At 47.6% G+C, this 12,691-nt stretch overlaps 1 protein-coding gene across 2 annotated transcripts in view; it reads right to left on the reverse strand.

The window, feature by feature from the left end:
- PAPPA (pappalysin 1) overlaps positions 1 to 12,691 on the reverse strand; it is a 181,555-nt gene that overhangs the window by 9,734 nt on the left and 159,130 nt on the right. For both annotated transcript variants that reach the window (XM_027650182.1, XM_027650181.1), the window contains exons 20-21: positions 12,434 to 12,505; positions 8,033 to 8,131 (exon numbers count right to left, since the gene is read on the reverse strand). In XM_027650182.1, the coding sequence (XP_027505983.1) occupies positions 8,033 to 8,131; positions 12,434 to 12,505 (171 nt within the window). The remainder of the gene's footprint in view (positions 1 to 8,032; positions 8,132 to 12,433; positions 12,506 to 12,691) is intronic.

Below are 12,691 nucleotides of genomic sequence, written 5' to 3' on the forward strand. Positions count from 1 at the left end.
TTAGGTGTGGAGCCCAGATATACATACTCCAAGATTAACTGCCTATTTTCTTTTTAAATAGGTCTGTGAAAGCCCGACTCATTAATAGAATATATGACCTGCATTGAAATTCCCAGATATACCCATTGTAAAGCCAGTAGTAAGGAATCAGCTCCTCTTCCTTCCACCTGCCAAGCCCTGCATTTCACCTACATCTATCTCCCTTGAAAGCCTGGCAAATACCTTGGAGGGCAGGAAGAAAAAGACAAAAATTAAGCTTACAGCCTGGATTAGATGGAGTAGTACAAGATACTGCACCATCAGACTAACTAAAACAGGTTTAAAAAGGCATAACTGAAGAACACAGCTCCACACGCCTCCATGTACCCCCTACACACACATATCTCCTGGAGATGATCCAGAACAGCCATGGAGTGGATGGACAGCACTCAAGGGAATGTGAGTCACCCCAGAACCACACTGGACCACAGACCTATCCATCATCAAGAGAAAACAGACACGACTTGCATCATGCTCATCACCCAGAGTGTGCAGGGTACCCTGCTCTGAACCCAGAGGAGCAAGGACAGCAGGTGGATGAGAGGCTGGGCAGGAGGATGGCATGGATGTCCTGGGTGTAATGCACAGGAGATCCAAGACACCATCACCTCAACCAACTCACCACCTGTGCTGCACAGGACATGAACCCAGACTTTATTCTCCACCAAGGTGTGGGAACCCTAAGTATCCTCTCCCACCCTAAACAATAAGACCTTGGATAAAACCCAAGCTGCCTCTTGGAAACAGGGCTGGATTTGTCCTGGATGCCATGCTGCCAACTATGGGAACAAAGACAAAGACACAACAGACCAGCACAGAACTAAGATCCAGGTCATGGAATGAGTGAGAGGTCACAACTCCTCGCTACACGCATCTATCTGAAGAGGCTGGTGACATCCCAAGGCAGATCCCTGCTGAGAAAGTCCAGTCCATAGGGAACTGGTGGGAATGTTGACAGGAGAAATCCCAGACAGGTACAGGGAGGGATGGGAAACAGCTCTGTGAAGTCTGGGAGCTTGTCCCTGACAGAGGCTGGTATCAGGCTGACCTGGCTGTGCCTCCTGCTCAGCACCTGGGGTTGGCTCACAGCAGCACCAGGGCAGGCAGGATCGGTCCCAGGGAAGGGAGGAGAGCTGCAAAGTGTTGGGAAACAGCCTGTTGTTAGATTTCAGCCCTGAAGTGTTTGCGAAATCTCCCAGACAGGCCTAACTGGTACTACAGAGGCTGCAGCACAGGCACAGCCTCCACGGGCAGCGTGGCCTGTGAGATAAGTGTGACACCCCGTGCCGAGTGTCACGGCCCTGCACCTCCCAGCTCAAACAACAGGCAGTATTCTGTTCTCTGACAAGGCTCTTGTGGGACAAAAATGCATCTTGTAAGGATCTTCTCAGTGGTTTTTGGCATTGAGGTCACCAGCTTGAGATAACGGACAAGGAGCGAGCCCCCTTTTAACTCTGGGTGCTGGTATGCAGGTTCACACCTAGGGCACTGCTCCAGAGGGCCTGGGAAAGGCAAAGACAGAGCTGGCAGGAAACCTCCTCTCCATGCAGCACATGCAGTTCTAAAAGCTCGAATTTTTGTTAACTGCCCCACCACAAACCGAGCCTTCCCCCACTGTAACCAGCAAAAGTGGTGTATCGAGGCAGCTCAGCTGAACCCAACAGATGCTCCGCTCTCTCTGTCGTGTGTAAATTGGGAGCAGCCTCACCAGAACCAGTGGAAGCAGGATGGCCCAAAGCCAGCAGGGATTCCCGGGAAAGCCCTGCCCGCATGGATCCCCGCATCCCCGCCTGCCCGCTGAGCAGAGCGAGGGAGCCCGTGTGCCAAACCACATGGAGCTCAGTTGCTCAGCAATCAGCTGTGCTTCCTACCCTCGTGCTACTGATTGAGCAAACATGAATGTAATTAGTCTAAATAATCACCAAAGATTTAATAGGAGCCAGACCACCCAGAGGCCAAATAGCTGGCGGTGGAGCAGGGAAGGTTTGTTCGCTGGTTTTTGTAACACTTGCTAATGAAGTGAGGTCGGATAGCAAAGCAAACACCCTCCACTAGCACATCCCCTGGGAATGCCGTATGTTGTGGGAAGCCCCATGTCCCTTGAAGCCAAGAACGTTCTCTCTCAGGATAGGCAACATGTGCTACTACCATCACTGCTTTTAATTTATTGCCGCCTGGAAAGCCTCCCTGAACGATTATGAAACCAAGCTCTGAGCCCCAAAATAAGCTCCCATCCCAACCCACCCTGACTGAAAAACGCTCCTCACATGGCAAACAGCTACAGCCTGAGACCAACACCTCGTGGGGAAGCGAGTTCACCCACACGTCGGGGTGAACCGGCGTGCTTGGAGCGCTCAGCTGCTTCCAGAGGCATGAAGCAACACTCCACATTGTATCCTTCCTTCCTCCCTGCTCACCCACCATTCATTGTATCTCCCCTGCTAATTATAGAGCCGACAAACATATCCAGCTGGGGACATTCAAGCTGTTGGGAGCAGCACTGGAGCATCACTTCTTCTGGATAAGCACACTTTCCTCAGCCGGGGTGGTCACTTATGCTGCTCATGGTACCAACTGCCTCAAAACCATGTTCTGTGAACAGAGCAAGATCTGAGATTCTCCAACACAGGTCTGTGTTGCAGATAGAGAACTGGGAGAAGGCACTTATTTCTCCAAGAAGAGGTTATTTCTGTTGGCTTAGGGGTAGGAGTGCAGCAAACCCCCCCTCTTTTCTGGGGAGACAGGGACAGCCTTTGGAAATCCCTGCTGGAGCCAGCAGCAGCCCCTCAGTTCAAAGCTCCTTTCTTTAGGCCTTGAATTCTCGGCCATAAAGTCTCTGAAGAGGTTTTGATAACTCGCCTATCTTTTAGATAAGCAAAGCTTTGGATGAATCCCACACGGCCCTCTATCTACCACAAGTCCTCATTTGTTTTCCGCCAAGGCACTCGCTGGTTTTCCTCTCCAAGGTGTTGGGCAGAAATGTCAAGAGGCTGAAGGGACGGGACAGTTTTTCTCTTTTTTTTCTAAGTGTTGTGGGGCAAAGCAGTTGAGGGAAAAACTGAGTGATAAGTGAGTGAGGCAGGTTTTTCTCATGGGAGCTGTAGGTTTACCACTTATGTGACAAAAAGGAAAGGCAGAGAGGAAAGGCAGATGAAAGTTCACCCTTGCAAATAGTTGAAGCTGAGGGAATTTTAAAGTAGCAAATTAATTGTATTTTAATCTGCAGAGACCAGACTGCAGGACCATCAACTAAGCAAACCTGTGATACGAGTCTGGAACAAAGTACATAAGCAGAGCGCAAAGAAAGACATTTCTGATTTCTGTGAAGCCTTTCTAGACAGCCTTGTCCAGGGAAAACTTATAAAAAGGAAGGGGAAGAGAAAAGAAGCGGAGGAGACAGTGACTGGGGAGAAGATTTCCTGAAATGAATCAGAAGGAAACAGCCAGAGACTGTCCCTGTAATGTTGCACACCCCACGAGCTCCTCACAGGCAGCCAACAGCCCAGAGACAAACAGTTATGCCCAGGTTATTTATTTTTCTCACTCTGGCAGTGTCACAGATGTAATGTTTTATAAAAAAAAATAAATTGTGTCTTCTTTTATCTGCGGCAGAATACAAAGCAAGAAGCAGCTTCCTAGAGCAGCCAGGCAGAAGGGAGCTGGCAACCTGTGCTGGGTCAGGAGGGGAGGAAGATTAAAAGGAGATGGGATTTTTGCTTTGTCCTTCACGGAAGACTTTATCCCCTCCAGATACACAACAGAAGCTTTCTCTCCCTTGGAGGTTGGCCGCCAATGGCCTTCCTGTCTCTCAAAGCTGCTCCTGGGTCATGCACAGGGCAAGCTCTGAGCAGCACAGCCCCGTCCTCTGCCCCAACACCCTCAGCCCCCTGCTCCCCACACAGCCTTGCCCCTGTCCCTGCTTCCTTGGGTGGCACTCATCCCTGTGCCAGCCCTGGCTTCCCGCCCGCTGCAGGGCGACGCCGATCAATTAGCACACAACAAATAATTAAGCTGACGAATGTCTCTTTTTCCTGCTTGCTGACTGCACTTGCCATGAATTTATGCCCAGAATATGACTGAATTTATTCGATGCTGCTTTGTAGCATTCAAAAGAGGTCTTTAATGATTTCTTTTAAGCTCTCCAGCCTGATTGTGAACAGTGCAGGGCAAATACTCATTATTTCCTATCTAAGCAGCAGCGCTGATTAGCCGGTGGTTGGTCAGATAAGTCACACTGCTCCGTTCCCTGCTCGCTGCTGAAAATGCACAAGGTCATTCCCTGCTAATGCAGAGGGAAAACATGGGATAAGCGACTGCTGCCTGCGAGTCCCTTGTGCATTTTCAGGGCAACAAAACAGGAGCGTGGAAAATCTCACATTAAGAGGGCTCAGAATTAAAGGGAATATGGGTTAAAGCGTTTTGCTTTCAGGCAGCCTGTTCACAGCACTGTGTGCAGCTGAAAGCGTGTTTGGGAGGGTAGTGGGACTGCAGTGAAACTTAAGTCTTGACAGTTTGCGGACACTAAAGATCTGAAGCCAGCTCTTACTCGACTGTTAACTCCTGAATCTTCACATGGTGCGATGTTAATCTTCAGCCCTTTCCTAAAATAATGTGCCGAGTTGCTATGTTCTGTTAAATGTGAACCATGTGTCACCTCAGCGATGGCTGCAGCGGGGAAAACATGATAAATCTAAAGCTTTTAAAATGTCCTGTGACATTCTGGGAGAAAAACAGGTGTTGCATAAATGTCGGACATTTATGGGTAAACTTGCAGGGGCTTTAAAAGACTGACACATCTGCCACATAGTGTGTAACCCTGAAAGAAAAGGAGCAAAGCAAGTCTCTTTCATGTGTCTCGCTCTTTCTACAACCATATGAAAATACATCCTCATCTGGTATTGGAATTAACAGAGCTTGACTTGCCCCTCCCTATGTCTCCTCCAGGTTTTTGGCTTTTACACCCGATGTGTATTTTAAAACTGTGCCTTTTTAAGTAGGTGGCAAACTGTGCTGGAAGGATTTGGTATGCGGAGTATTTTTATTCAGCTCCCTTTTCTCCCACCTTTCATTGTTTTTCCCTTTGGAATATCTCCTGTAACGCTCCACTCATAAACCTCTTCAAAGGGAGGGCTGTATTTGAACAGCCTTGCCTGAAATCTGGTCTCAGTCAAAGGCCTCAGACGGGAAAATAACTCGCAGAGCCAAACCCCACAGCCCCACGGCTGCTGCCGCAGGTGTCGGCGGCTGCTTTGCAGGAGCGAGGTGCTGCCTGCTGCCTCTTCAGGCCTGACCCCACAGCCCCTCTGACTGGGTTATTATTCCCTCCTTTACCCTATAAATGTAATAAACTGGGACTTAGCATCTTGCTTTTAGTGTGGAAGGTACAAGGAGAAGGTGTTGGCTTTTTTTTTCTCGCTCCCCCCCGCCCCGAGTGTCTCATTCAGCACCTGCAGTGTCGTCGGTGTTTTGGGAGAGAGGAGATTTTGGAAGCTGAAAGTGTGCTGGGGAAGCTCAGCCCTGTGATCTCTAGGATGGGTGTTCCTAAATTACCAGCTAGGGCAAGTCTAATTCCCCGAGTTGCAGTGATCCAGCTCCCAGTGAAGTCTGTGAAAACAGAACTTACCTCCAAAAAGCTACAGAACCTCCCCCTCCATGAGGGAAATCCATCAGACGTGTGACCAGCTGCCTCTGACCATTTGCCCTTTGCATCAGGCAGTTTTAGCACAGAAACCAGTAACCCACTGGGCTACAAAGTGCTTCCCCTCCTTGGGAGGTCACTTCATTTCTGGGTGGCAGTGAAGCCAGCAGATATTCTGAGCGTGAGTCGCCTGGCTGGTAAGTGTTCACGACTCTGTGCAGATCCTACTCTGCCTCAACTCCCTGCTCAGCAATAAATTCTGCTCCCAAACCTTAATCCTATCCCTCTCCCCCACAGTTCAGCTCTCACATCCCTTGTGTTTCAGTCCCATCCCCACCCCAGCAGTAGGTTGTGCCCTTAGCTCCTGCCTTGATGGGGCTGGTTTGGGTCGGTCTCCTCCCAGGCACCTCACTTCCCCTCCTCTGGCACTGCTTGGGATTTTTCATCGCCTGCTCTCAAGCCCTGAGGCAGTGAGATAAAGTTTCCCAGGCAGGCTGTTTTGGGAGGAGAAGACCTACACCATGCTGAGCTACCGGGCACTTCCAGCTCTGCCCTCCTGGCTGGTGGGAGGTCAGTGAGCAAACTGTGCTTGCCGTTGGGCTGCTCCTCCCCAGGAGGTGGAAAATCAGCCAGAGATAGGAATCTCTTCTTGGAGACAACTGAAGATGAGCCACTGCCTGTCACCTCACTCATCTCTGCAGAAGTTGTTTCAGCAGGGAGCCCTCTGTGGGCCCTCCATGCCCCCACTCCACCCATGGGGAACAGAGGAGCTCACCTGCCTGTGCTTCCCTGAACAGGATTCCCAGGTCCTCTCTCAAAAGCAATACAGGGGAATATTTGTCAAAAAAAAAAAAAAAAAAAAAAAAAAAGGCACATTTAGACAAACTACCTCTTCCTCTGTGTCTTCCCCAGTGGAGAAATTCACTCCTTCCACTTGCCAAGACACGTCCATCCCCCTTCCCCAGTGTTCCCAGATGGGCCAGAGACAGCCCCCAAAGCTGAACCAAGGAAAAGAATCCTCCAGCCAAAGTTGGCTTATAAAGAAACTGCTCCCTGCAGAGGACCTTATTCCTCACTTGGGTGACACAGATGGTGTCATAGGCTGAGACCAAGCTCCCTCAAGTTTGGTTGTTTATTAATATATATCAGTTATTTATTGGATTTTTGTTCTGTTCTACACTAAAATCTGGAAGATAAGGTAAAATATTCACATGGCAGAGGATAAAATTTGCTTTCTTTTCTTTGGAAAGAAATTCAGTGGTTAGAAACATATGAAATGCTGTACTGCTCCAAGCCACAAGCTCTATCACTCCAGTCACCATCTCTAACGTGGTCAGAAATGGGTGCTAAAGAAGCATTAAAAAAGGGGATGTGTGGAGGGAACCTTCCCCAGTCTCAGGCAGTCAGTGGTTCCTGGGCCAGAAACTGCATCCAAATCACAGTGTTTAATAGCCACTGACACAGCAAACCTCCACAAATAGGCCTATTCTTTTTTTGACTTCAAATATATTTTTGTTCTTAATAATACTCTGTGGCAATGCAACCTATCACTCAAACACACATTGTGCCAGTAAGGAGGTTCTTTCATTTGTTTGGATCCTGCTTCCAGGAAATTACCACTTCACCCCCTTGCTGCTGTGTGATAAAAACCAGTGGATTTTACTTTCCTAAGAATCCTCCCTACATTAAATAATGATTTTATGGGTCTCTGTTACTAACTTGTCTCCTTTTGCAAGGTTTTGTCTACATGGTCTCTGTGCAGAAGATATTTCCATCTCCACTCAGCCCTGCTGCCCTGCTCTACAACCTCCTCTGTCCCACCTGGAGATGGGATGCTCAGCAACAAGCCAGGCACACACAGGGATCAAAGTACAGAGCCACTTTCCTTTTGCTCTCTGCTCTTTTCCTAACGACTCTTAACCTTTAATTTCCCTTTGGACCATTGAGGGTGGATATCAGGATGGACAAATACCCCCTTCTCAGTGTTTCTGTGTGAAGGTCTCCTGAGCAGTAGGTACAGCTTTGCTGCTGAACATGCCCCAAGTTTTGGAGAGAGCCAGCCCTTGCTCATAGGAGGAGCTTGGGTTTATTGTAAATAAGAATGAATCAACACCTCTGAAAATGTTATTTAAGAACCTGCCTTGCACATGTGTAAGGTGGGTTATGGTGGAAATGCACATCAAGAGAGGACTTCAAAATGAAGCAGCAAGAACTCAGTGCCTGTGGTGAGCTGATGCTGAAGGTCCTTCTGAGACCTTGGACCTCCCCTGTTCTAGAAAAAAATAATTGTTTTTCCAGGCACAAAGCAACAGTCACCAAGGAATTCTCAGTGAAGAGAGGAAGGAGCATCCCTACCTTTTTGGTCTTGACTGTTGAGGCGCAGCAGTCCCCACCATCATAGTTGCAGAAGGCTCGGTTGTTGATGGAGTCACAGTAGTTGTCCCCCATGAAAGGCTGAAAAAGGAAAAAGCAGGAAAAGACTGAGACCATGCACATGGATAAAAAGAGCACCTCCCCTATGGAGACAGGCTGGGAAGGTTGGGGCTGTTCAGTCTGGAGGAGAGAAGGTTGTGTGGAGACCTCAGAGCACCTTCCCAGTGCCTAAAGGGGCCTACAAGGAAGTCAGGGAGGGACTGTTCATCAGGAACTGTGGTGAGAGGACAAGGAATGGCTTCAAACTGAGAGAGGGGAAGTTCAGGTTAGATATGTGGAAGAAATCCTTGGCTGTGAGGGTGGTAAGACACTGGCACAGGTTGCCCAGAGAATCTGTGGCTGCCCCTGGAAGTCCCTGGAAGTGTTCAAGGCCAGGTTGGACAGGGCTTGGAGCAACTGGTCTAGTGGAAGGTGTCCCTGCCCATGGCAGGAGTGTTGGAACAAGATCATCTTTAAGGACCTTTCCAACCCAACCCATTCTATGATTTCACAATTCTAAAACCTGTAACACTATTTCAGAAGGAAAACATGAAGACTCGAAGGAGCCATATAGTTTGTAACGTTACCAACTGCCCTGAAAAGCCAAAGATAATTATTCCCCTTTCCCTTCAAAGTAGACAGAAAAAAAAAGGACAGTAGATGAAAGGGAAATGAGCCCTTGTTGGCTTTTCACATCCCACATAAGAGGATGCTTCAGGAATATTAATTTGGCTAGGCCCAGAGACAGCATCCAGGCATCTAAAACTGTGGCACCTTTGATAATTTTAAGCTAACCTTCCAGAACTGTGTGGGATAAGAAGAAGGTTATGCATCACAGCAAAACAGGCTTGCTTTTAATAGCTATGCTTTTCACCACAGTTCTCCAAACTATGCAACACGTGTCAGCAACGAGGGCACAAAACAAATCACAAAGAGAAATGGAAGTGGTCTGAGCTCAGCACAGGGGCCATGTGCTCCTCTTCTCCAACCAGCAGTGACTGTGTGTGACCTTGGCCATGACACATAATCTTCCTCCACTCCACAGCTCAGAGCTGGGATAGTGGCAATTATTCAGAGGGGCGTTGTGGAGAGCTATTAAGTAAAATTCATAAATCACCTTGAAAAAGAAAATGTGGTCACTAGTCTGTACAATGGGATCACTAGTCCATGGGCTGCACAGGACCTGAACAACAACCACAATTCTGAAAGAAAGGCTTGAGGTCTGGTCTTTCTTTACACATTTACACCTCTTGGTCAGCAAGTACAGAAATCTTTCTTGGAAGTCAAAACTGTGCCTGATGGTAAAAAAGGCCCCCTATGGGAATCCCAGCCAGCAATGAGTGCTCAGAAAAATGGGTGCTCAGCAGAGAGCCCAGTCATATCTCTGTAACTCTTCTTACACACACAGGCTCATGGGGCCATTCCCACTTTATCTGCTCTTTGGAAAACTTGTTTATTCTTCACTGAGAAAAACACCAGGGTCTTTCCTACAAGAAGGCATCATTGCAGAGCAGGTGGGGTGGCTTGTGGAGGTTTCCTAGGAGGATTTTGCAGCAATTGCAGTACCAGAGTCTCCCTGATGATGGGATACCTGAAGAACCAGCCATGAGAGCTCACTGTGCTCTCCCCAGAGTGAGCCATGGCCACACTCATCAGTGTTGAAATGGACTCTCTGCAGTGGTGCAAATGCACACTTTTACTGCTGATGTGCTGCAAATTTAAATATTTCTATCAGGTACAGGAAATCCATCCAACAATGCAACCACAGCAGGACTACCAGGAGGTGACTGATTCATTGTGTGACACTTGTTTAGTTCCACGCAAATATGGCAAATGTTGACATGGAAATCAGAGTTACAGCATAAGGCTCCTGTCCCTTGAAACTGCCTTAACTCCACTTAGTTCCACAGATATTGACTTATTTATACAGGCAAAGCCTTTGACTTGCAAACACCCTTCCAATTTAATTAATATGCTAAGAGTTAAAAGGGAATGATTTATAAATAGATGAAGAGATATTTTGATGCCAACATGGTCATATTTAAAACCATGAACTTTGCCCAACCTCCCAGGAAATTTTGTAGGCTTCTCCATGTTTCCCTTGTGTTGCCTGGCTGTGCCTGCTTGTCAAGAAAAGCTTGACTTTAATTTTCCATGCCTATGCCTGTACCCTACACCTATGAATGCTGGAAAATCAGTAAAAGAAGCTTGTGGAAGAGTTTGCTCTGGCACAGACTAGGCAAGCTAGTCCTTTGGAGGGGAAGAGTAGGACAAATAGCATCTATTCTGATTTGGGTCCAAAATCCTCTTTTGGGAGACCCTGGCTGTGGGGGGTGAGATCTCTACAGCTCTTCCTGCGTGTCTTAGTGCTCTGATATTTTTGAAGGACTATACAGGTAGTCCAGAGGGACTACTTTTCTACTGAAACACCTAAGTTAGGTGCTGAGAAGTACGGGGCTGACTCATAAACCTCTGTTCCTGCCACTAGGGAGCGACAAAAAATCACATTGCGGCAGCAGCCGGGGTTCCCACTGCGATCACCAAGAGTCAAATAATGCCCCACTTACAGCCTCCTGTTCAGGGAACCCTCCCTAATGCTAAGGATGTCCATACATTAGGGACTGTATCAGCTTAATGGCCCAGCATTATTGAGCTACTGGCTTATTAGGCACTGTTTCCACAGTCGTGGAAAAAAAAAAAAAGGCTTGGTGAAGATGGCATTTCTTCTGAAATCTTAATGCCAGAGAACAAGCTCTGGCCCATCCATGGATCCTGGAAGCATCATGCTCTAAAAATGATGCTAGAGGCCATTATCAATTGTCTGGGCAAAGCCTTCCAAGATGATAGATTGTGATGCAGTGACACTGCTGAATGAATGTTGAAAAGAAGAAAGTTCCTATTGATGCAGAGGGCTCTGGCAATTAGCAATGATGGAAGGGAAGAAAATGCTGAGAAGAAGCATGTCAGTAATAATGGCTTCTGGTAAATTATTACATCATTGCAAAGTTTGCCTCAGTAACAACTATCCTTAAACAGCAGGAGAATGGATACCCAATGGTGCATCAGCACCTGAATGGCATTTCTTAATGGTCTCTGGATGTTATTTCAGCTCTCTTTGGAGAATGGGGGCTCCCAGCCAGCCTGCATGAAAGCGATGTGTGAGAGGGCTTATGACATTCAGAGCACTGACAGCAGAATGCTTTTCATTTAGGGAACAACTAGACAGAAACTATTACATTGTTGGAGAGTTATTACCCTCTTGGGCCCAGCATTTGTATGTGAAGGAAACCTGTCTTTCACTTCAAGACAAATCCCATCGTGCAGCAATGTGGTCTGGAGCTTTGTGTCAGATTTAGGAATTCAGTCCCGTGTTCTGCCACTTTGGGCAAATAATTTCAATGGGCCTGTAAAATTGGGTTACTGGGTGCTGAGGGCACGGCCAGTGCAGCAGAAAGGCAGGAGATGTGGGGGGAAGACACAGCTCTGCCACTGCCAGTCCCTGTAACTAAAGCAGCCAACTATCCCTCTGCCTGTGAGCTATCCATTTCTAAAATGGGATTGGAGCTTCCCAACTTCACAGAGGTACCACAAGGATTGACTTCTTGATATGGGTGAGAATGTCAAGGGCTGGCACAATGGGAACCACAGGAGTGCCATGATCCAGACAGAGGTGCTCCAGTCCTGTTTAACCACTGGAAACATCTTAAGTCTTCTCAGGCTTTTCAAACACTGCTGCCAGCAGAAACATCATCCTTCAAAATAATTGCTTTCTTCAAGTAACACACAAGACTGTAAAATTGTATCACAGATAAAATGTAACTGTGTGTTTCTGATTATTTTTTTCTGGTTCAGATAGAGGTTCAGTGGAGGGATGTGCTGTTTGCTCACTGTCCAGCTGTGCTGTCCGCCCAGTGGTCTCATTTCTGTCTTTGGCTTCCCTAAAGCTTCTCTGCACACACCAATGCCCAAAGCTTAACTGGCCTTGGAAAGAATTGCCCCTCTAATAATATGTCAAAATCAAGGACAAACAACTGAAGGTTTTTGCAATTTCCCAGAAACTCCCACATTCTGGGAAATTCTTTTGGTCTACCAATGTTTTTGAGCTACTTGATCATTGTAACTCCTGTGAGAGACACCCAACCATCGGCTCTAGGAAAACCACCAATTCCACTATTGAGTGTCAGAACTGATGCAGGCACTCACAGCCTGTTTGAGTGGATGATCAGGGCAAAATCCTGTTTGCCCCCCCTTGAAAACCAGCATTTACAGCCCACGTGCCTGCTGTGACTGTTCCTGCAGGATTTAGGAGCCAGCATGGACCAACAGAGCTAACGCCAAACTCACCTCACAGCCTTTGACACAATGAATCAGGGAAGGATGAGGATACCACTTGAGTCCTGCCGTGCAGACAACGCTCTGGAGGGAAGAGGAAAAAAAAACCAGCAGGTTAAGACAAAGAAATCAGTGTACAGAAAGTCAGAGTGCTGGCTCCTGTGGCTCTCCTGTACTTAACCAATGAAGTTCAGTTCCTAACACCTCTTGTGTTCGCAGGACCTGGCTGTCCTCCAGGTATTTACAAGAAGTGTTGGACTTGACACTTGC

This window comes from Corapipo altera, unplaced genomic scaffold (assembly GCF_003945725.1).
Source record: "Corapipo altera isolate COAL_440 unplaced genomic scaffold, ASM394572v1 268, whole genome shotgun sequence".
Taxonomy (NCBI): domain Eukaryota; kingdom Metazoa; phylum Chordata; class Aves; order Passeriformes; family Pipridae; genus Corapipo; species Corapipo altera.